The 25098-nt window shown below is 31.6% G+C and overlaps 2 protein-coding genes across 2 annotated transcripts; both read right to left on the bottom strand.

Moving 5' to 3' along the window:
* Positions 1-578: 578 nt before the first annotated feature.
* Positions 579-10659, bottom strand: LOC111705178 (phospholipase A2 inhibitor). Its single transcript, XM_023477642.1, has 16 exons — positions 10567-10659; positions 10061-10132; positions 9605-9657; positions 8482-8533; positions 8271-8316; positions 7575-7662; positions 6113-6210; positions 5545-5638; positions 5214-5262; positions 4692-4766; positions 4007-4043; positions 3118-3197; positions 2457-2503; positions 2143-2223; positions 1030-1133; positions 579-707 (listed from the first exon to the last, which is right to left on the bottom strand). Exons 1-16 carry the CDS (start codon positions 10595-10597, stop codon positions 611-613), a joined length of 1104 nt encoding a protein of 367 aa, XP_023333410.1. The 5' UTR covers positions 10598-10659; the 3' UTR covers positions 579-610.
* Positions 10660-12767: 2108 nt separating this feature from the next.
* LOC111705177 (serine incorporator 3) lies at positions 12768-24191 on the bottom strand. The gene is made up of 18 exons (XM_023477641.1): positions 24125-24191; positions 23599-23692; positions 22869-22932; positions 21725-21785; positions 21305-21372; positions 20796-20836; positions 20269-20346; positions 19881-19977; positions 18784-18873; positions 18165-18246; positions 17526-17587; positions 17177-17266; positions 16162-16259; positions 15781-15864; positions 15214-15302; positions 14374-14448; positions 13513-13567; positions 12768-12873 (listed from the first exon to the last, which is right to left on the bottom strand). Exons 1-18 carry the CDS (start codon positions 24144-24146, stop codon positions 12798-12800), a joined length of 1326 nt encoding a protein of 441 aa, XP_023333409.1. The 5' UTR covers positions 24147-24191; the 3' UTR covers positions 12768-12797.
* Positions 24192-25098: the final 907 nt, after the last annotated feature.

Genomic DNA, 25098 nt, shown 5'->3' with positions numbered 1-25098 from the left:
ATGAATAAATTAATGAAAGGTTAAATGGATCAATATATGAATGAATAAATGAATAATTAATGAATGAATTCCATGAAGATGAAAAACTTAATAAAGAGCTGATCATTAATTAAGTAAGTAATTAAATTAACGTATGAATAAATGAATTAATGAATAAAGATGAAAATGAGCTGATCATTAATTAAGTTAGCAATAAAATTAGCGTCTGAAAAAATAAATGAATGCAAAGATAAATTGATGAATGAAAGGATGAATATATGAATGAATGAATTAATTTATAAATGACCAAATACAAGAATAAATGAATATCGAATGAATAAATGAATTAATGCATGAAGAAGAAAAAATTAATTAATGAGCTGATTATTAATTAAGTAATTAAATTAACTTGAGAATAAATGAAGTAATCCATGAACCTAGATGAAAAACTTAATAAATAAGCGGATGATTAATTAAATAAGTAAATAAATAATGTAAAAAACATTAAATATGAATATGAATATGAATGACAGGATAAATGAATTAATAAATGACTGAATACATGAATAAATAAGTATTATTTGAAGAATAAATGAATTAATGCAGGATGAAGAATGAAAGAATGAGCTGTCTACCTATTAACCCAGAGTAGCCCAAGTATAAGGGAGCTGGTGAGGAAGATTAGAACCCCAAGAAGAGATCTTGTGACAGCATGAGAAGAATTAGAACTGAAATATACATACAATACAATACCATGGGGATAATATGAAAGTATAAAAGAGATAAAACTACAGGGTTACCCACAAAGCGTGAGACTGTAAAGACGACCCAAAACTAAACAAATATGACGATTTGAAGCTTGATTTGTGGTTTCTGCATTCAAATGATTATTTTTTGGTTTATGCCAGTTTCAGCCTACAAAGAACCCTGAGTGCAAGAAAACGGACTAAACAGTTTCAGCCTACAATGCACCCTGAGTGCAAGAAAACGGACTGAACAAATTCCGTTCAATCGTCTCTGAAGTCTCATCCTTTATGGGTAAACATGTACCTTGTAATGTGATGAGGTTTTTCTTCGCATTCCAGCTGTTTTAGTGCGGTCAGCCTGATTCCATAATTGTACTTTGGGAACCCATCAAAACATCTGACCTCTTCCTTCAGATCAATTAATAAATCAATCAATCAATCAATCAATCTATCTCATCCTACAGATCAACTAGTTAATTAATTTCATCCAAGAGGTCAATTGATCAATCAATCAACCAGTTAAACTCATCCTACATATCAATCACTCAATTAATCAACAATTATTAATTAATCTCATCCTACAGATCAATCAATTAATTAATCTCATCCTACAGATCAATCAATCAGTAAATCAACCTCATCCTACAGATCCATTAGTCAATAAATCAACCTCATCCAACAGATCAATTAATCAATGCATCAACCTCATCCTACAGCATTAATCAATTTATGAACCTCATCCTACAGATCAATTTATCAATAAATCAACCTCATCCTACAGATCAATTAATTAATAAATTAATCTCATCCTACATAACAATTAATCAATAAATCAACCTCATCCTACAGAGCCATTAATCAATAAATCAACCTCATCCTACATAGCAATTAATCAATAAATTAACCTCATCCTACAGCATTAATCAATTTATCAACCTCATCCTACAGAGCAATTAATCATTAAATAAACCTGATTAATCAAATTAAATTAAAACGCTTTTAGAAAAAACACCATCTTCCTCATTGTTGCTCAGAAAGATAAGCAAGGTTACTTTTGGGTTGAATCTTTAATGCAGGGTATTGGTTAGGCCCTAACTCTCAAATCCAACCATTAGTTCACGTGATCAGTTCCATCTATCTATCATAGGCCCCAATAAAGACTATCCATACGTATATTAAGTAATAAACCATAAAACATATAACAGACATCACATTTTGTTCGCATTTGACTGCGTTACAATTACAATCTGCTCATGTTATCAATACATGGTCTAGGTTTCGTGATTATAATTTTTTTAAATAACAAAACCTCGGGCCAAAATTTGACCTACCTTCGTGAATTGGACAATGGGGACTAATACTATAAACAGGTGGTCACTGCTCACATGGAATTACGCCAACAGTCCCTTTAATTTACCTTGTTAGATATTTTAACTGAGGTGTCTCTAAACCAATGAAGAAATTCAGATATATGACAATCACATCGGAAAGGATTTCCCTGATTCAAAATCAAGATTTAACATTTTTATATTTTAATAATTAGAAATAAAGAGGACAAGCCAATTTTCAAATGGCGGTCTCTTTGTCTCTTTAACAAGAAAAAATCACATTTAAAAATATTTATTAAACTTTTTAAGTGACTGATCTTTCAGGAATAAGTTATAGGATGTTTGTCCTTTTAACAACTTAATTTAGCTGAGTATCACGTTTTAAAATCTTGTTAAATCCTGCCTTTATATTTATAGTTCTATCTTTCTCAGGATCTCCAAACACACTTTCTAGAAAACATAATAAATAGTAATCTCTGTTTGCTTGGAAGATCAAAACACATGAACCCCATGACCGCCTCAAATTTTTATTGGGGAACTCGGTGGAACCACGGGAAAGTTTCTTAGCTTAGTTTCAAAATTTTCAAATCGGGGTTTACTTTTCTAGAAAAATAGTGAGTTGGTAATCTTATTGTAGTATTGTATATCTAGTCTAGGGGGACACACGTAAAGTAAAAGTAAAAACTCAAAGGTGCAAAGATTCTATGGGTGATGTATAGAATTGCAAAAAAAATTTCTCTAACTTTATAAACGTAGGTGGGAGCAGTTTCAGGAAAAAATCTCGATTTTTGTTAAGGACAGGAGGGGGGTCAATTTGACAATTAGTGATACCAAATTTTCGTTTAAAAATTGAGATTAAAGGCTGAAATTCACAAACAAAATTTGGAATCGGAGGTCATTGGCCTCCATTAACAAACGAGATTTTGCTGAAAAATTTGAAAACGACTTCCACCTGATGCAATGCTCTAATCAACCTAACATTTTCAAAAATGCTCAAAAAAGGCCACATCACACATAGAACCTATGCACCCCAAAAATGTTGTTTTTCAACCTAAATTATTTACCTATTAGTTTAAAAGTTGGTTGGTGAAGGTTGGTCATTTTATTGTATTCTAGATCCAAGTAACGGAGCTTTGGTAAACAACTATAATACAATTTAAATTTTTTATTTTTTTCCTTTCCCAGATCTATAAATTTTGATTAATTTTGATCAATGAATATCAGTTTAGATCAGTTAGCCTCAATTCTGATCAATTCTGATCAATTTAAATCAAATGTTAACAATAAATATCAGCTTACATCAGTCAGCTTAAATTTTTATCAACTTTCATCATTCTATATCAGTTATGAATTTAAATCAATTTTTCTTAATTTTCAAAAAAAAATTTGATCATATAATATCAAATCAGATGATTAAGGATCACTTGTTACAAATTAAAATTGTGTTAAACCAGATAAAATAAATTTCCAAATTAAAAGTTTTAAGTAAATCAGAGCCATTAAAAAATTCGGGAAAATACGGCTCGGATCTAAACGCCTTATTTACTGCTAGAGCTTTCGGATTCAAACTGCATCTTATTTTCCACAGAGTGAGTTCAAAAAACCGGTTTAATATTTTACTTGGCGGATTTTCATGGTAGGAGTTGGCGCATATCGGGTTTGCATTAGAATAAGACTCAACATTGAGCCTAATTCTCCACTAAACCAACCAAGGTCGGTTTTATTTTTATTGGGCCTAACTCCTTAAGTCGAGCCGAAGATCTTGCAGCTGTCAATCACATGACACAAGCTGTCGTCAGAGATGGGTCGAATATCGGGTCTTAAAGTTGGGTTTAAGCAATTATGTCTTGAGCCAAAGTTTTAAAATCGTGGGCTCAGAATTAAATCAATTAAAAACAATTTATGTCAATTACTTTAAATAAAAAATAAATAAATAATGAAATGAAATTGTTCCTTAGAGTAAAATTGATATCTGTTAGTTGATTGTCACCTAAAACAATAAAAAATATGTATAATAATAATATTAATATACATTACTGTTTTTGTTATTATCATTACAACAAATTATTCCCAGGAATTTAAATTGTTGAAAAAAAATATAAATTATCGTTTTTGAATATTTGAAGCTAGATAAATATCAGGCTAAATGATTGAGTAATTGATTTACTAATTAATTAATTAATTGCTTAATTGATTTATTGTTTGATTGATTGATTGATTCGCTTACTGAGGTGAAGATCCATAAGGGAGGAAGAGAAACAGAATATTTTAGGATTATTGATTGATTGATTGATTGGTTGATTAACTAATTGATTGATTGATTGATTGATTTGCTTACTTAGATGAAGATCCTTAAGGAGGGTAAGGGGATAGAATATATCAGGATTATTGATTAATTGATTAGTTATTTAATTGATTGACTGACTAACTAATTGATCAATTGATTGTTTAATTAATTCATTGATTGATTGATTAACAAGCTTACCAAGATGTAGATCCATGAGAGGTGAGAGAACAGAAAATTATTTACTAATTGATTGATTGACTTACTAAGATGTAGATCCATAAGAGAAGTGAGAGGACAGGACAGAAGATATCAGGATTATTGATGCATTCATTGATTGATTGATTGACTTACTAAGATGTAGATCCATTAGAGAAGTGAGAGGACAGAAAATATCAGGATTACTGATCCGCCAGATCTCATTCTGTTCTGTTAATAGAATTTAAACTGGTTTACATAGATAAAAAAGAGATAGATCTTAGAAGGAACAAGATATGAAACATATATAGAGATAGAATGATAGATGAATTAATATTGAGATCTAGATAAAGAAAGATTAATAAAAGACTGTTAAAAATAGATAGATATAGATAGAGAGATACATAAACCAAAAATGGTGAAACTGGGGATACGATTGGAATTTAAATTTTTAAACTTTAAAAAACCATTATAAAAGTTTTTCTTTCCGGAAACAGTGAAACTTTGCCCCCCACCTTCCCTCCACACCCCCAGATGTGCCTTTGAAACAAAAAAATAAAGTAACATGGAAGCAACTATTTATTCTTTAAAAAAATTCTATGCTATTGAAAAAAATTAGGTAAAATTTAAAAAGACTGATTTAAAAAAAGATAAATTATCTGCATTATTTATTTTTACCTAAATGAAGCTTTTTCAGATTTTTCAGGTGAGAACTTATAAATATATCCTGAAACAAATAGAAAAATCAATTTCAATGAAATTTAAAATAAGTTTGTTGCTATCTATCTATCTATGTGCAAGACTTTCGTAAATTCGCAGACTATTCTATTTTCATTGGTAATTTCCAAAAACAATATTTAAAAAAAGTATTCGTTTGATTTTGTGTCATGTGAAATTAGGTCTGGTCATTTAAGACAAAACCATCAGACAAACCAATAAAAACAAAGTTTTTATATATATAATATATAATATATACATATATTTCAAAATTAGTTTTTTAAAAAGGTACCTGAAGATTGAGAAGATACCATTGTGAGACAACCTGCTCAGTAAAAGCATTTGTGAGATGAAGCTCTTCCAGATTCATGAAGTTAGAGAAAACCCTAGAGTAGGTAGGTAGGTAGGTAGGTTTAGGTAGGTAGGTTTAGGACCTAGATAGGTAGGTAGGTCCAGGTAGGTTTAGGTAGGTAGGTCTAGGACCTAGGTAGGTAGGTAGGTAGGAAAGTATATAAATGATCTGTAGGTACCAGGTAGGTATGAATATATGTATGTATTGTAAAAGCCATTTTTTACTTCAATGTTGAGAATACAACGATTTTTCAGGAGTATTTGGTTTATCTGCAAGTAGAAAGACCGGAGTCCGAATTTAATGAATTTAAGCCGCGTCTCAAATACGCCCAAAACCGGTTTAAATTTAGCGCCGGCTTAAATCTTGAAACACTGAATACATTTTAAAGTGAAACCAGTCATATTTGAGCCGCGTCTTACATTTAAGCCGCGGCTCAAATTCTTTACATTCGACCTCTCAATGATTAAATAAAAATTGATTTGTGTAAAGTAGGATAAAAACCGGTTACCTTGGATGGGCCATCCCTGATACTATATACAGATCATTGTGATTTAAGATCAGTCGACGCACACTTGATACTTTATGGAATGCTTTACCAGGAATCTCCTGAAATATATAGACATGAACGGAACTTGTCCCTATATCTTTGCAACATGATCATATATGGCGTAAACCTTTAATATTTTAATGAGTTAAACTCGCTATAGTATAAAACTCCTGTGTCCGAATTGAATGACTTTAAGCCGCGTCTCAAATCCTCCAAAAACCGGTTTCAATTGAGCGCCGGTTTATATCTTGAAAATAAATTTTAAGTAGAACCAACAATATTTGAGCCGCGGCTCAAATTCTTTATATTCGGCATTAGGTTGCAAAGATATAAGAATTAGAAAATAAGAATTTAGAAGTGAAACAGAGTGAAAAGTAGTAATTAGTAATTACACTGAATAAGCGTGGTGTAACTGAGATATTTTGTGCATAACGAAAATATTGTCATAATAATAAATCCGAAAATCCGAAAATGATTCTCTTTACAGTATTTTGTGCATACCAGTTTCCTTCATTTAACATTTTTGTCAGTTAAAAATTACATAATTATTGTATTATCTAGCTTACCTATTTCCTTGCAATGCTTTTAATATAATTATAAATTATCATTTCACGGTTTTTTCATGGAATTTGCAGAATTGTAGAAAAAAAGGAACATTTATTTCTTTTTTATGCTTTCCCATTTAAAAATAATTTAGTAGTTGAAAAAAAACGTTTAATTCACAGATTTTAACTTTTGATTTTGATTCTAATTTATAATCAAAATTCATCTTCGCAAAAAAGGGAATCAACTTTCATGCTCTTATAAGAAAAAAATAAATAACGGCCATTTAGAATTTAGTAATCCACGAGTCAATTTCTGGAAAAACCGCGAACAATTTCAGACGGCAAAAACTCCATTACTTTTACTTCGATAATTGCTTAAAGGGAATCGAACCAATTAAATCGTCAAAGATACTCTTTAAATTTAGGAAAACATAAAATTAAGTGGTTTTATAGTTTTCCTACAGGATTACCTACAAAAGATGAGACTTCAGAGACGACTGTACGGAATCTATTCAGTTATTTTTTTTACATCCATGCTTTTCTGCATTTAGAAACAAGCATTTACAATTAAGTAAACCATTGGCAGAATCTGAATCTATTTAAGTTTAAGTTTAAGGGACTGTAAGCGTAATTTTACGTGACCCTTTATTCAAAGATGGCAATGCCCGATTTACAACAATACCCTAAGAAGCTTTGTCTAATCTAGTATGAATTAGATATCCATGTTTGTGTTTCTTTGAACTGTTTTAATTCATTTGCAGTTTATCTGCGAAAGTGACTTGGACATTCTGGACTAAAAAAAGGGCATCTTTGCATGGAGAGTCACTTGAAATTACGCTTACAGTCCCTTTAATTAATATTTGTCTAGATAAAAATACCTTGATTCCGTTGTTTGTAAGATCAATAACAGTTAGGTTGGGGAAATCATTCCATATTCCAAGTATATTCCAGGGTAAAGTTGGAAACCTGACAATAGAAATATTCCCAGTATATTCCAGGGTAAAGTTGGAAACCTAACAATAGAAATATTCCCAGTATATTCCAGGGTAAGGTTGAAAACCTAACAATAGAAATATTCCTAGTATATTCCAGGGTAAAGTAGGAAACCTGACAATATTCCCAGTATATTCCTGGGTAAAGTTGGAAACCTAACAATAGAAATATTCCCAGTATATTCCTGGGTAAAGTTGGAAACCTAACAATAGAAATATTCCAAGTATATTCCAGGGTAAAGTTGGAAACCTAACAATAGAAATACTTACAATTTTTTGGGGGAAACCTATACTTTTCAAAGAAAATATGAATCTCATGGATTTTTTAAATATTTAGCATAAAAAAAACATATCAAAAAATACACATTTTTCAATAATGAATATTAAATAATCAATACAAAAACAAAAATTCTTCACCCCCCTGCCCCCTCCTCACAATTTTTTCGAAATCATCTCCCCAACCCAAAATATGAATTCTACGTTACGCTTTTTAGAGTGAAAACTGACATAAAAATGCTTAAAAGGAAAGTTAAATTTTTTTAAAATTTTTCAAAAATAATTGACTGATTTATTCTCTCTAACCTGTTTCCATTGAAGATAAGTACTTCAGTCTCCCGTGGAACAAACTCTTCAAAGATATCAAAAATATTAAAAAGAAATAATATTTAGTTTAAAAAATCATTAATTTGGAGAAAAAAGTACACTTTTTAAGACATATTTGAAATAAATGTTTTTTTTGAACAATTTTGTGTATAGTTTAAAATTTAAATATAATTTTTTTTTGAATTCTTACCTAGAACTGAGGGATCTTCAAACCCAGTATTCGTGCAGTTAGTTATATAAACCTTGAAATTAATTGATTCATTCCTTATTTGATTGATTTTTTGATTCATTCATCCAGTTTTGCATTTGTCCTTTCATTGATTGATTGATAAGATCCTAATTATTTATTTTTTTGTTCCTGTTAATTCAGTAATTTATTATTTAAATTTAATTCCTTCGTTCCTATTCCTATTCCTATTCCTATTCCTATTTGCTTAACTACTCAATCTTTCATTTGAATGTTCCATAAATTCGTTCCATCTGAACCTCAACGTTTGTTCCATCTCAATTCGTTTTATGTAGAACTGGCTGAAGTGCCCGGCGTTGCCCGAGGAATTTTATAAAGTCAAATTTTGAAAAAAAATTTGATGTTTGAAAAAAAAAAATTTCGATTTCGAATTTTTTTTTAGCATTTTTGAGAAAAAAAATTGAGTTTTTTAAGCCTATGTTTCCCCGGGGTACTCAAGGGTTTCGTTAAAAAAATTTCAGCCCATTCAGACCAGCCATTTGGCCAGCCATAAATAACATATATATATATGAGCGAAGAGCTTTATCTATATATATACTTGGCGTGTCTGTCTATTTGTTTTTATCCAATAGACTTCATAACCGATCGACCATATATTTTTTGTGGGACCTCGCGTGACCCCAGGGAAGGTTAATGGATGATCGAATTTTCAAAAATTTGCCTTCATCAAAATTTTATATTTGAAAATTTTAAAAATCCATGACATTTTTATAAATCCGCGAAATTTTTGTTTGTTTTTGTTTTCCAATGTACACAAAGAGAACATGTTATGTTCACAATTGAAATAGAAGATGCCTAGTTATATAGATTGGTTAATTTCCTCAGTTGCTTTATACCATTGGTTTCAATATTAATTTTATGTACTTGTTTCTCATTCATTCATTTGTTCCATTTTCTTCTTTTTTATTTCCATATTATATTACTTACTGTCTATTTTCCGTTCCTTAGTTCATTTGATTCAAATTATTTTTTTTTCAGTTCATTAATTCATTGATTTAGGCATTAGCTTATTTTTAATATTAAATATATTTATAACTAAATAAATTGGTTCATTTATTTAATTCACCTTCCGATCAGGGAACATTTGTCTATAGCTTCCCAGGCCACAGTGGCATTTTTCTACAATATTTTATAAATCATGAATTGGATTTATAATTATCAATATTATATAAAAGTTAAAAAAATGAAGGTTTTGTGGAAGAAAAGATAAGTTTAAATGAATAGTAATTGCCCGATTCAAGTAGCCTTGAAACCTTTATCTGATCAATAATATGGAAGATATTGTCATTTTTCTAGGTTTTAAAGTGTTTGTTTCTGAAAACAGATATTTTTTCCTGCAGAAATAATGCACAAATCACTTTCCTAAGGAAACCAAAAAATAAAAAAAATATATTTCAAACTTGTTAAGACAAAGCTTTCAAGGGTGCTGGTATTAATCGGTACTGCCATCTTTGGACAAAAGATTCGTAAATCGGAAGGGTGCGGGAGTTTTGAAAAATAAATCCCTTCTGAGCTGTGCTACCTGCAAATCTAACAGGACACCCTGTCTTGTTGTCCAGAGCTTCCCCATCATATCCATAGCTGGAGGTCAACACTAAACATAGCTGGAGGTCAATACTAAACATAGCTGGAGGTCAATACTAAACATAGCTGGAGGTCCACACTAAACATAGCTGGAGATCAATACTAAACATAGCTGGAGGTCCACACTAAACATAGCTGGAGATCAATACTAAACATAGCTGGAGGTCAATACTAAACATAGCTGGAGGTCAACACTAAACATAGCTGGAGGTCAATACTAAACATAGCTGGAGGTAAACACTAAACATAGCTAGAGATCAAAACTAAACATAGCTGGAGGTAAATACTAAACATAGCTGGAGGTCAATACTAAACATAGCTGGAGGTCTATACTTAACATATCTTGAATCCACCAACCACCCTTAAATTCCACAATTTTAAGCATTAAAGAATTAAAAAATTTTTTTTATAAAAACTAGAAAGTAAATCAGCAATTAAATTTACCTGTTAACAGGAGAAAATGCTGAAAATACATTTTTAATTGATTTTATTCAAATTAGTTCATAACATTTTATATCTGAAAAGTGATATTGGTTAAATATACAAAAAATCAATCTGTATCATCTAAATATTTTTGAAAATATTTGAAGTATCATTAAATAAAACATTATTAACGAAGGAACATAAATATTTAATCAGAAGTACATTAAAATTTACTTTCATGCATTTTTTTCGTCCTAATTAAGATCTTATCTTAGAAAGAGAATATCATAACAATTTACTTATTAAAATTTAGTAGAGTGTAATTTCAAAAATATTAAGCCAAGATATAGAGGAAAAATCCTATGGCTGAAGAAATCCGATCTTTTTGTTTGAAATATCGAACTTTTTGTTTGAAATATAGAATTTTTTGTTTGAAATATCGAACTTTTTGTTTGAAATATCGAATTTTTGTTTGAAATATCGAACGTTTTGTTTGAAATATCGAACTTTTTGTTTGAAATATCAAACTTTTTATTTGAAATATCGAACTTTTTGTTTGAAATATCGAACTTATCTTAAGAATTTCGAACATTTTAGATCAGCAACATGACGTTAAAGAATTTGTAAGATATTCCTAACATTCTATTCGTCATGTCCAAATGAGTTCGATATTTTAAATAAAATAGGATTTGTATTGTAACTAAATTTTATTTAGATATATGCGTTCTAGGTTCGGGTAAATGAGTGACAAATAAACATTTAATTATGTACAGCGGTACAGTTCGTGTACTGTACATTGTACGTAAGATTATGTACATTAATTGGATGAGTGCATGTTCCGTACATACACCGTACAAAGTGATCAAATCAATCAAGTTAAACATTATATTTAGACTAAATAAGGTTTAATCAATCAATTTCATGAAACTGATTTGATCGATTTGAATTTTTCGAATGATTTGATTGAATGACTAGTAGCCGAAGTCTCGATCACTGAGAATAGCTGGAGCTATCAGGGTCCACAGATAGATAGCAGAACACAACCTAGATAAATAGATAGTATAGATAGTATAGATAGATAGATAGCAGAACACAACCTAGATAAATAGATAGTATAGATAGTATAGATAGATAGATAGCAGAACACAACCTAGATACATAGATAGATAGATAGATAGATAGCAGAACACAACCTAGATACATAGAGAGATAGTAGATAGATAGATAGATAGATAGCAGATAAATAGATAGATAGATTGCAGAACACAACCTAGATAAATAGATAGATAGATAGATAGCAGAACACAACCTATATATATAGATAGTTAGATATAGATAGATATATATAGATGATGGATAGATCCAAATAGATAGATAAATAGATAGATTTAGATAGATGGATAGATAAAGATGTACGAATAGAGAGAAAGATACGTAGATAGATATACATTGGATGATAGATTAGATAAATAAATAGATAGATGGATGGAATGATACAATGATAGATAGACAGATAGAATAGATAGATAAAAAGAATAGATAGATAGATAGAATAAAAGAAAGATAGAAAGATAGATAGAAATATAGAAAGATAGATAAATAAATAGATTAATAGATAGATAGATAGATAGAAAGATAGATAGATAATGATAGAAAGATAGATAGAAAGAACCTACCAGGATGAGATGATTTTAACCCACATAGCTCCTGCGTTGGAGGAGAAGGTGGACTTAGAATAATAATAATTTTTAACTTTTTACTGACTGAAACATTTTTATTTTTAATGAATGAAACAATAAAGACGCAATTACATTGGCAGGGGTTTACATTTTTAATGATTTTAGAAGATCGGGGGAAAATGAAAAACTGGCATGTTTTTTCCGTCTTTTATTCACTTTCAGTCTATATAACCGTAAAACATGTCTATCTTCTAGGGGAAAAAATTATTTTAAAAGAAGAGGGAGGGTGATTTTTCATGGAAATATACACCCCTGACATTGGTCTTTGATGTCCTGATTTTTCTAATAAAAATGCAGGAGTGTGAATTTTTCAGAATTACCCCCCTCCTCAAAAAAAAATCATTTTTGATGATTTTGGGGGGAAAATGCCATCAAAAGGCAACTTTTTTCATCCTGTTCGACACTTTTTACCCACAAATTCATATATGACTTCTGCGGAAAAAAGGATTATCAAAAGAGGGGCGGGAGAAAAAAATTATTTTTCGAGAAATATACACCCCTGTAAAAGTGATCTTACCTATACCAGTTGGTGAGGGTCATCATGACATAGAGGGAAGCAAGAGCAAACATTAAATGGAACATACTCCAGCTAGAAATATCTTTTCTTTATTGATTGGTTCCGTATATTTTTGTTTCTTCACGTTCCACGGTCTGTGTTGAGCGTTTCGTGCTTAACGTTCAGTGCTCAGAGATCATTGTTTAACGTCCAGCTTCAGTGTTCAGTATACAGTATACAGTATACAGTATACAGTATACAGTATACAGTATACAGTATACAGTATACAGTATACAGTATACAGTATACAGTATACAGTATACAGTATACAGTATACAGTATACAGTATACAGTATACANAGTATTCAGTATTCAGTATTCAGTATTCAGTATTCAGTATTCAGTATTCAGTATTCAGTATTCAGTATTCAGTATTCAGTATTCAGTATTCAACGTTCAACGTTCAACGTTCAACGTTCAACGTTCAACGTTCAACGTTCAACGTTCAACGTTCAACGTTCAACGTTCAACGTTCATTCTTCAGTGTTCAGTGTTCAACATTCAGTGTTTAGAGGTTATATGTTCAGTTTTGATGATAATTAATAGTAGTAAAAAATTTGTGAAATTTTCTCGGCTTTCCGCAAATTTTAATGCGGAGTCCGACAGACAGGGGAATATTTTCGGAACAAAATTGTTCCGGGAAAAAAATGGAAAGCCTCGTGAATATTCTACCTGTAAGCAACCTCCTCCTGTTCATTATCTCGAATACCACCTCCCTCGGCATCACCTGGAAAATCAGATTAAAATCGTTTTTCCCGTCAACACAAGAAATAACTTAAAGGGACTGTAAGCGTAATTTCAAGTGACCATCCATGCAGAGATGACAATTCCTGATTCACAATGGTATCATTGAAACCTTTATCTGATCAATAATGTGGAAGATACCGTCATTTCCTAGGCTAAATAATGATAACTCATAAAAGTGTTCCTTGACAATTAAATCATAAACATTGTTATACTTGATCAGACAAAGTTTAAAGGGTACCTCTAGTGAATCTGACATTACCATCTTTGCTGGAGGAGCACTTGAAATTAGGCTTACAGTCCTTTTAGGTATAACATTTTTTGGGTTTTGTAATCGTTGACTTGGTTTCTTTTTTTTTAGTGGCGAAAAATTAATAAAAATTCGCCTCGTTGTCCTTCCTTTAATTTTTTACTCAACACTTAGATGGGGAGGTGTATGGGGGATTTAATTATTAATTATGAAGGTATGTAATTTATAAAAAAAAGTAGTCCTCTGTCAAAGAATGAACTTACGAAAAAAAGAATGAATTGATGTATTTATAAAATGAGAAATTGGAATAAAACTAAACTAGTGCATAATCTAAATAAATGAATAAATGAATGAAGGAGTGAATTAATAAATAAATGATGAGTGAATGAGTGAATGAGCGCATAAAAGGATGAATAAATGAATAAATGCATAAATGCATAAATGCATAAATGCATAAATGCATAAATGAATGAATGAATGAATGAATGAATGAATGAATGAAGGAAGAAATAAATAAATAAATAAATAAATAAATGAACCTGTTCCGTCGTCCTTATTAAGAAGAACCTGATCAGTACCGGTCAGCTTACTAGCTGAGCTAGCAGACGAGGAACCTGAATAGTTATACCTTTGATTATAGAAATTAAATTGTTGTTTCTTTGAAATGTTTAAAAATGATTTGTCTTTCTGTTGAATGTCTAATATCTTTCATTTTCTTGAATTTTGGATTAAGAAAAATTTCCAAGTTGCTTTTTAAAAATGCTGCTACCTCTAATTTAATTGTTTTGTCACTTTTAGGTAAAATAGCCAAACATTCTCCATATTTTTATTCATGTTTTAAGGAAGCTAGGCTTTTACACAAAAAAAACATGAAACATGCACATTTTGTACTGTAGATACAAGTACTCAAACATTGTACTGTAGAATATAATATGTACTCACCCATTATAGTGTAGTTTACAATATGTACTCACCTATTGTACTGTAGAGGATAATATGTAGTTACCTATTTAACTGTAGAGTATAACATGGACTCACCTATTGCACTGTAGAGAATTACATGTACTCCCCTTTTGTACTGTAGAGTATTACATGTGTTTACCTCTAGAATTGTAGAGTATAACATGTAGTCACCTATCGCGCTGTAGAGTACATGCACTATTACCTTTTATACTGTAGAATAAATGTACTCACCTATTGAACTGTACAGTATAACATGTACTCACCTATTGTTCTGTAGAGTATTAATGTACTCCCTTTTTGTACTGTAGAGTATTACATGTACTCACCTATTGTACTGTAATGTAACATGTATTCAGCTATTGTACTGTTATGTAACATGTACTCACCTATTGTACTGTAATGTAACATGTACTTACCTATAGAGCTGTAGAGTACACAAAGGAACCAAATAACAAGACCAATGATAGACTGGGTGTCCAGCTTAGGGTGGACAGCATCCTCAGTTCTAATAACGAAACGGATAGTATTAATTATTTACAGCTACTTTACAGGGAAGTTAAGGAAATTTTACTCTACAAAGGGTTCCCAAGACCAATTTTGCCTTCAAAACGTCCACAGCGCAGGGAGGGATGTTTTGTAGGTAAAATTGGTCGAGAGAACCCGTGGTTAAATGTAATTTTTAATTTCCCAAAGTGGTAGTTGTATCCAATTTTATCGTTTTATGAGATGCAAATGCGCGAATTTTTTCGCAGAGCGGGTTGCTATTATACTTAATTTTCCCAAGGGACGTAAAGTAACAAAAGGCGGTAAAAAAAATTTTAATTATTGAATAATAGAGAAAAATAAATTATGAATAATAGAATAATATAAGGATGAGAGTATTAAAGGATCAGTAAATGAATAAATGAATGAACAAATGAATAAATGTATAAACGAAAAGAATTAATTAATAAATTAAGGAATAAATGATAAAATGAATTTACCCTGCAGCAGCGTCCAATGGGCTTAAGGTTGTTGTTGTGGTTGAGTTCTGGGGTAGAATATCTATCTTTGGTTTACAGTCAAGCCTAGAAATCAATCAATCCGTTAGAGAATCAATCAATTAATAAACTAATCAGTTAATCACCCACTTGAACATATTACCATAACATAATTAAACTAAATCTCACTTCAAAAATCCAAAATAAATGATAATTTTATAAATCATTAACAATTCAATCAAAACTCCATTAATTATAAATTATTCAATAACCAATCAATCAATCCTTAAACCAATCAATCAATCATCTAATTAACCAATATTTATCTCAATCAAAATAAATCAAATTATACAATCAATCAATCAACCCCCCCTAAAGGTATACCTGGGTGAGTTACTGATGGCCGACCAAGTAAGATACATGATGTAGAGAGAGATGCAGGCTGACTGTAGAAGACCAGATTGAGGCATATGCTCCTGGATCTAAATATCATTAATATAAATTCCTTATCCATCAGTCACCAATCTAAATACTGAAATGTAAGCCTAAAGGATAGGGAGGAGGACAACACACTTCATGGTAAGCATAACTTAATAACAATACAGATAGAACACTAGATATCGTCTTCTCAAGATTTAAGGGTTTTTCGTTCACAACGAACCTGAGGTAGAAGCCCAAAGGAGTTCTGCACATGCCGCATTAAATTACAATAAAGAAAAAGAACATGCGCACAAATACTTTGGGCTTCTGCCTCAGGGTTATTATGAATGAAAACCCCCTAAATCTTGAAAAGATGACATCTAGTGTTCTATCTGTATTGTTATTAATCTATGATGGTAAGTATGATCTTAGGTAACGGCGGGAGTAACTATTAGTAACCTTGGCATGGCTGGGCTCCCAAACTAGTATATTTATGTCAGCTATAGATGGCCAAACCGCTAGACCAAATTGGCTGAAGTTTTTTGAGGGAAACCAGGGGTATCCCGGGCTAAAATAAATCCATTTTTTCAAGATGGAGACATGTATTTTTCATATGTATTTTTCAACATTATTTTAAATTATTTTTATATTTCCCGGATGACCCCGGGCACTTCAGCTAGTCATTGTTAAAATAGCAGACGTGAGTACTAGAGCAGTAAGTCACCCAATGAAAAAGACGCAAAATAAATAAGAAAATGCGTACCTTAGGTAGTACTGAGACTACAGAGAGAATGCGTATATTGGGTAGTACTGAGACTACGGAGAGAATGCGTACCTTAGGTAGTACTGAGACTACGGAGAGAACGCGTACCTTAGGTAGTACTGAGACTACGGAGAGAATGCGTACCTTGGGTAGTACTGAGACTACGGAGAGAATGCGTACCTTAGGTAGTACTGAGACTACGGAGAGAATGCGTACCTTGGGTAGTACTGAGACTACGGAGAGAATGACGCAAACAATAAGATTGAAGGAGATGAAGAATTCATGAAGTTTACATTCACCAGTCTTCTAAATAATAATAATACTTTCAAAATATTTCAAATTAACTAAAAAGTTGAATTGATCTTGGTCAGATAGAGATAATGCGGGCAGTATTAAAACTATGCGTCTTGTCAATCTTCCCAAAAATATGATGAACATATTAAATAATTACATGGAAATTATGAATTCTGAAAAACTGCTACAGAAAACAAAAGTTTTTAAAAAGAATATTTTTCCATTAGTTTTCAAATTGCTTGAAGATAATTGAAAATATACGAAAACTTACGACTCCAGTATAGTACAGAAGAAGCAGAACCACAGCGGCAACACAGGCGCTGTACATAATTCCTAAAATCATTGAACCAATCAGAAACAAGTACTAAACAACAGTACATAAATCCTGAAATCATTGAACCAATCAGAAACAAGTAATAAACAACAGTACATAAATCCTGAAATCATTGAACCAATCAGAAACAAGTAATAAACAGCTGTACATAAATCCTAAAATCATTGAACCAATCAGAAACAAGTATTTAACAACTGTACATAAATCCTGAAATCATTGAACCCATCACAACAATTAAACAACTGTACATAAATACTGAAATCATTGAACTAATCATAAACAGGTATTAAACAGCTGTACATGAATCCTGAAATCATTGAACCAATCAGAAACAAGTATTGAGCAGCTGTACATAAATCCTGAAATCATTGAACCAATCAGAAACAAGTATTAAACAACTGTACATAAATCCAGAAATCATGGAACCAATCAGAAACAAGTATTAAACAACTGTACATAAATCCAGAAATCATAGAACCAATCAGAAACAAGAATTAAACAAGAAAAACCTGTTAAGTACTTGCTGCCGAGAAGCGTTTATCCAATGAGAATGAAGAATTGTGCTTGTTTGTTTACCTGTACACGTGAGAAGTGCAGCAAGCCATTTCCCCCCTTCATTACAGGATTCTCCTTCCTCTTGGTAGTTTCCGTACCAGGCCTGTACAGTTCATGTTGTACAGAGTACAGTTCATGTTGTACAGAGTACAGTTCATGTTGTACAGGGTACAGTTCATGTTGTACAGGGTACAGTTCATGTTGAACAGAGTACAGTTCATGTTGTACAGAGTACAGTTCATGTTGTACAGAGTACAGTTCATGTTGTACAGAGTACAGTTCATGTTTTACAGGGTACAGTTCATGTTGTACAGAGTACAGTTCATGCTGTACAGAGTACAGTTCATGTTGTACAGATTACAGTTCATGTTGTACAGCCGATAAAATGATGAAAGAAAGGATGAAAGAAATTATGAACGAAAGGATAAACAAATGAATAAATGAAAGAATGAACAAATGAATAAAAGAAAGAAAAAAATAAATGAACGGGTGAGAGAATGAATAAATGAAAGGATGAATGAAATTATAAATGAAGGGTTGAATAAAATGATGTATGAAATAATTAATAAATTAATGAAAGAATGAATGACCAAATGAATCAATGAATCAATGAAAGGGTGCCTAAATAAATTAATCCCACCTCATTCCATGAGTGTACAAAGTCTATGATAAGAACCAGCTGTATGAGGATGAAGATGAAACCTCCAACCATGCCAAAGTACATCCAAACCTTAAATATCAAAAATTTCATTATTCCTTACACTTAGTTCGTTTAAAGGCTTTGTTTACGTAAGTCACCTGTCATTCATACCAGATCATAAAAGCTACCCTTTTAACCTTAATCTTGAGAAGCAGCGAGGAAGATATCGCTGTTTTTCTGTCTGGAAAACTAATTTCTGACAACTTCCTTTTTTGCCTCTGGTGCATAAATCCTAACTGTCGTCCTCAAGTCTCTTTAAAAAGGAAATATATTTCTGGAAAAATCACCCCCCCCCCTTTTAGAAAGTCCGCCCTCCCCAGATATTAGGTGTTTGGGCGTAGTGAAATTTTTTCGTTGTAAGGTTTTAATCGCTAAATTGAGACAAAAAATGATTGTAGGGAAAAGAAAATCATTTTTTTGGGTAAATAGTATCAATAAGAAAGAAAAAAACTTGTCAGCTTCTGACCAACTTTTCATTTTTTCTCTAGAGCATCATTTCCCCCTTAATTCTTATTGAGAAAAACCACAATAGAAAATGAAAAATTTCTTACAAAAAAAACAAGAATATCTTACTCATTTTGCTCAGACGAAGGTTGACCGGGTACCGTTGTGCATTGTGCAAGGTTGTAATGCAAGGAAAGTTAATTGCAGTTGCGTATACTCTGCGCGTTCATTGAAACCAGTTCTCTCAGGGCGGAATTTGTAAACAAGAATAGATGCATCAGTGTTCGTCTAGTATCCGAGTAGGTTAAAAGCATTAAATTTTGATAATTCACATTATAGTTTCCTATGACCAGAACATTTCATTGATTTTTTTATGTAAAAGATTGATCCCATTTCAGGCTTCGACATCCGTCTTGTGTTTACATTACCGCCCAGAGACAGTAACACCGCAGTACAAAAGATGCAGTACCTCTGAAATAACTTTCCTTGCATTACATCCTTGCCGTTGTGAATCAGACATGCCTTAATTTTAAATGTCATGCCACTTGAAATTACGGTAACAGTGATCTATCTTTATATATTTGTATAATTACCTCTCCGAAGGTTCCATTTGGAATCCAGAATGATCCAATCATACCGCCGATAATGAGAAGATATTTAAACCCCCAGAACCCATTCTGGATACCAGATCTGTAGTATTCATCATGCAAATAATGATGATAATAATAGTAATAAATGATAATAATATTAATAAAATGATAATAATGATAATAATAATCATAAATGATAATAATAGTAATAATGAATGATGAAAATATTAAGATAATGATAAAATGCTATTGAAAATAATGATAAAATAATTATCAATTTATGAATGATCATGTAGCCGTTTAACACTGGGTACACTGTTGTAGTAAACAGTGAAGACAAGAAGTAGGGACAGAGAATAGATTCAATACCTATGTTTGGATAATTGCTTACCTAGGATCACTTGTAGACTTGACATTGATCATGATGACTGCCATTAGAGTGAAGAATATTGTAATAATCAAACATAACCTTAAAGATAAATCTTTAATTGGTTGATTAATTAATTGATTTTTTAAACTTCTCCCAAACTGCAGATAATCTAATGCACTCATTTTAAAACAGAAAACTGTTAATTCTGAAACAACGACAGTTGTAACTGATGTTATAACTGATATTATAACTGTTCTAACTGTTACAACTGATGTTATAGCTGATGCTAGAAAAGTTTTTTAACGAAAAAGGGTAAAAAATTACCATCAAATAATATTTTTCTCATAAACTTTAAGAATAATCAGCTTCCCTTAACTCAATTTTTTCAGCCTTAAACACCCCCCGGCCACCCATGAGTGTCCACAAAAATTTTCAGCCCAATCGGTCCAGCCGTTTGGCCGGCTATACGCAACATATGTATATACGAATGTCTTGTTTTATTATAAAGATGATCTTATTAATGGATAACCCCTGAACTATAAAGATACCTGTAGACCGCTTGGTAACCCACTACAACGTCACAGTTGATCTAGATTAAGAATGATTAATCGATTGATTGTAAAACAGACAGATACATTTTTAAAACTAGATTTAAAGCTAGATTGATTGATAAATTGTTTGTTTGTTTGATTGATTGATTGAATACAAGACAGACAGAAACAGTTTTAAACCTTAATAAAGCTAGATAGATTGATTTTATTTAAAAACCAGTAGACAGACATTTGACAAAATTTACAGATGGATAGAAAGATATATTTTGTTTCATTGCAAAAGACAACTAAATATTTTCGAAGATTTGGAAGGAGGGGGAAACAAAAATTTTCACTTTTTCCGTAAAGTTTTAATTCCTATTTTAAATCTAATTTTCCCTTAGATTTATTCAGGGACAAAAAACTTATGAACATTCTTTAAACTATCGGGTAAAACTAAGCTTTAGAAAGAGAGGGGGGCATTATTTTTCATCAAAATATACACCCCTCGTGAACTACTCTAGTACCTGGAAGGAATCCTTCTTTGTCCCTGCAATATTAGTTCCCAAAGTCTCCTCAAAATCTCGGATCTTATCTAATTAAGGATTCAACAAAATTATAAAAATTTCTGCATTTTTTAAATATATTTCAACTACAATTAATGGCTTATTTAACAAAAATAGAACAATTTGAAGAATAGAGTTTTAAAATAATAGATTTTCCAAGAAGAATATGTACGTTACCTGAATATGTACGTTATATGAATATGAATATGAAGAAGAATATGTACGTTAAAGAAGTATATGTACGTTAAAGAAAAATATATACGTTAAAGAAGAATATGTATGTTAAAGAAGAATATGTACGTTAAAGAAGAATATGTACGTTAAAGAAGAATATGTACGTTAAAGAAGTATATGTACGTTAAAGAAGAATATGTACGTTACCTGAGAACGTATCTAAGGAGCTTTCGTGGCTTTTACAGAACGGGACCGAAGCAAGGCTGTCCTGAAAATTAAACAATGGTAGAAATGTCGTTTAAGAAAAAAACAAAAATATTTTTCTTGTAAAATTATGATTTTTTAATAAAAGGCATTTCTTGTCAATGTCAGTGTCTGAAATATGACCTGAGTACAATGTACATTGTACAATGTACATATTTGATTTATGTATGAATAATGAATATATATTTATGTAAATTGTAAATACTATATGCCGCAGCGAATAATGTTGTGATTTATAATAACTCTTTATTTAAACCAGAATAGATTTCTATTTCTTAAAACCTACTATAAAGATGTTCCACAATCAAATTGGTGATAGGTAATAGTTAAAAATAACACAAGACAATAATCAAGATAAATTTAAAGAGCCCAAATTAATATCGCAGGAACTCAGGATTTATTATTAAACCTTGATGAATCAACCCTGGGTTTTACACCTGGATGAACCAACCCTGGGTTTACCCTGGATAAACCAACCCTGGGTTTAACCTGTATGAACCAACCCTGGGTTAAACCTGGATGAACCAACCCTGGGTTTACCCTGGATAAACCAACCCTGGGTTTACCCTGGATAAACCAACCCTGGGTTAAACCTGGATGAATCAACCCTGGGTAATGAACCTGGATGAATCAACCCTGGATATTAAACCTGGATGAACCAACCCTGGGTATTAAACCTGGATGAATTAAACCTGGGTATTGAACCTGGATGAATCAACCCTGGATATTAAACCTGGATGAATCAACCCTGGGTATTAAACCTGGATGAATTAAACCTGGGTATTAAACCTGGATGAACCAACCCTGGATATTAAACCTGGAGGAACCAACCCTGGGTATTAAACCTGGATGAACCAACCCTGGGTATTAAACCTGGATGAATTAAANACCTAACCGACATGTGGCCTGACCCAGGTCGTATTTACCAGTATACGATCCTAACAGGCCCCCTACCCTGAGGCTAACATCTCATTATCTAATGGGGGTGCTGGGGGGTCGGGTAACTCGTTTTACTTCTAAGCTCACTTAGAGGACAAATGAGTCCCTTCGGTATAAATAAATTTTTTTTGAATAAATAATAATATACCTGCACGCCAGGAGCAATCATGATGCAAGATATCACTGTTGTTATCAGAAGCAGTAGAGAATACCTGAACGATAACAAGAAAAGTAACAGAAAAAAATAAACAAAATATAACAAAAAGAACTGTTTTGATTTTGCTTTAAAAAAAAGATTTCAGAATAAAAAATAAAATGATAAATATCAATGTTATTTTTGTAACAAATAACAAAACTATCTACACTGAATCCCAGATATATGAATCATAAGGAATTGAAATCTGCAAGAGACCCCATAGCAAGCGTTTATACAATGTCGTATTACATATTTAAGATCAAATACCGCCGAAAAATGAGTTTAATATAGCCCTGAAATATGAATACAATTGCTATATTAATATTAAACTCATTTTCCGCGGTATTTGATCTTAAATATGTAATACGACATTACAAAAAACTCTTGCTATGTATTCATATATCTGGGATTCACTGTATAACCATGTGGATTTTAAAATATTTTTAAAACATGTTGATATTAATATGAACAAATGCGTCTCGAACCGCTAAATACTCTATTTCTTTTTCTTACTTTGACATAGATTTAAAAAAAAGTGTTCTTTGCTTATATTATGATTTTTAAGCATTAGTTATTTGAACTACACAAAAAAGCAAAATCTTCATGAGCTAAGAGACTGAGAGTCCTATTACGCAATTTTATGGGGTTCACTGTTTAAAGTTTACTGAGGAAAAAAACCTACATGATTCTAGAAGCTATGGAGCTGTTGCACATTGATGGGCAGCAGTTGCAGATAGCACAAGCAGCTTGACCGAAGCAACAGGCGGCAGTACCCGCTAGATATAGATTTAATGTAAAGGGTCTTATAGACGTAATTACAATATTCTTTATAATCATTCAGATCACAATGGCAATCTTTAAACCTTTGTTTTTGGAAGCTATTTTCGTTTTCACATTTTCGTTCTACAGAAAATGAACAGCATAATGAAGGAAATAGAGAGAATTTATCTCTCCTTAAACTAGATCGTTTTAAAGGTGCCAGAGTGAATCAAATGGGTAATTTCCTAAAGAACGATTTTTGGACCCCCCTCCTATCAATTTTGCACATGGCTAAAACATGGATATAATTGATCATGAGGCCGCAATGCCCGGCCCCNATAATTCCCTAGAATAGAATTCACAAAGAAATTTAAGGAATTGCTCAAGAATGAAAAAAACCATAGAAATAAAAGTATTTTTAAAATAATAATGAAAACCTTATTACCTACCTAGCGATATCATTCCTCCCATCTTTACACCTCGATTTTAACTTTTTAGATAAATATATCTTTCTGAAAAAGAACATATTAATAAAAGTTTATTGAACACAAATTAGTTAAAAAGTGGATCGAATATCTTGTATTTTAAAGTATGGTTGAAATATGTTTTATTTCAAAAAATCGAAATAAAAGTTAAATAACAACTAAGAGAAGTTTCCCTGGTTTCCGTAAATTTATATAAATAACTATTGCGTCAATATGAATCAGCAGGTAGAGATAGATAGATAGAGAACAAGGAGGACAACGATGGATTGAGACTTTTTAAATGTCGTCTTCAAGTTAAAATTTGGGAAGGTGCAACTATAATACATCCGTATTAAAAACTACAAACCTGTGTATACTTTGACCTTTTCAGGCTCAGTAGTCAGTATACTCGTACTCAGTGTATACTCTGATCTGATCAGGTTTAACATAAGTTACAATTTGGAGATTTCATCCCCAAAAAGGGTCATATTTGGGGCTTTTAAACCGTTTGGGGATTTGGGGATATCCCCCAACTAATTTGGGTATTTCTGCTTTGAGCAGAGAAAAAGGGAAATGTTCAAATGATAATGTAAATTATAAAATTATATGTTTATTTTTTGTGGTTTGGCAGGTTTTAAAACGTAATCCCGTGATCTTTGTTAGTAAAGTCAATTGGGGGGTTGCAGAGAAATTAAATTGCAATTATGCAGTTCAGTACTTGACTGAGCCCTGAAATTCAACACATATTGTTCACAATTGTCGAGTTGTTCTATTTTTTTGACATAAAAACATAAAACCCTGTGATCAAAACAACTCTGAAACTCAATCATCAAATTTTTAGACATGCTTCGACTTGGACGTCGGGTTTTAACTAACCAACTCACTAATACTTTTTTGAAGCGCTAGACACGTGACATTGTTATTTTATAAATGTAACGTGCTTTTTTCTAGCATCAGGT

This window comes from Eurytemora carolleeae, unplaced genomic scaffold (assembly GCF_000591075.1).
Source record: "Eurytemora carolleeae unplaced genomic scaffold, Eaff_2.0 scaffold564, whole genome shotgun sequence".
In the NCBI taxonomy this organism is placed as follows: domain Eukaryota; kingdom Metazoa; phylum Arthropoda; class Copepoda; order Calanoida; family Temoridae; genus Eurytemora; species Eurytemora carolleeae.
The sequence above is the reverse complement of the archived record's forward strand: the minus strand, read 5'-3'. Positions and strand labels throughout refer to the sequence as shown.

What these genes read in the sequence shown, in the direction of transcription:
- LOC111705178 (XM_023477642.1), bottom strand. Translation starts at nt 10,597, where the DNA reads ATGTATTTTCAGCATTTTCTCCTGTTAACAG. An exon ending in GTGTCCTGTTAGATTTGCAG is followed by an intron (nt 9,658 to 10,060) that starts GTAGCACAGCTC and finishes AAAATATTGTAG; the next exon opens with AAAAATGCCACTGTGGCCTG. An exon ending in ACCAACTTTTAAACTAATAG is followed by an intron (nt 2,504 to 3,117) that starts GTAAATAATTTA and finishes TATGTTTTCTAG; the next exon opens with AAAGTGTGTTTGGAGATCCT.
- LOC111705177 (XM_023477641.1), bottom strand. Translation starts at nt 24,146, where the DNA reads ATGGGAGGAATGATATCGCTAG. An exon ending in TAGTCTCAGTACTACCCAAG is followed by an intron (nt 16,260 to 17,176) that starts GTACGCATTCTC and finishes AATGATATTTAG; the next exon opens with ATCCAGGAGCATATGCCTCA. An exon ending in CCATTGGACGCTGCTGCAGG is followed by an intron (nt 15,303 to 15,780) that starts GTAAATTCATTT and finishes TTTCGTTATTAG; the next exon opens with AACTGAGGATGCTGTCCACC.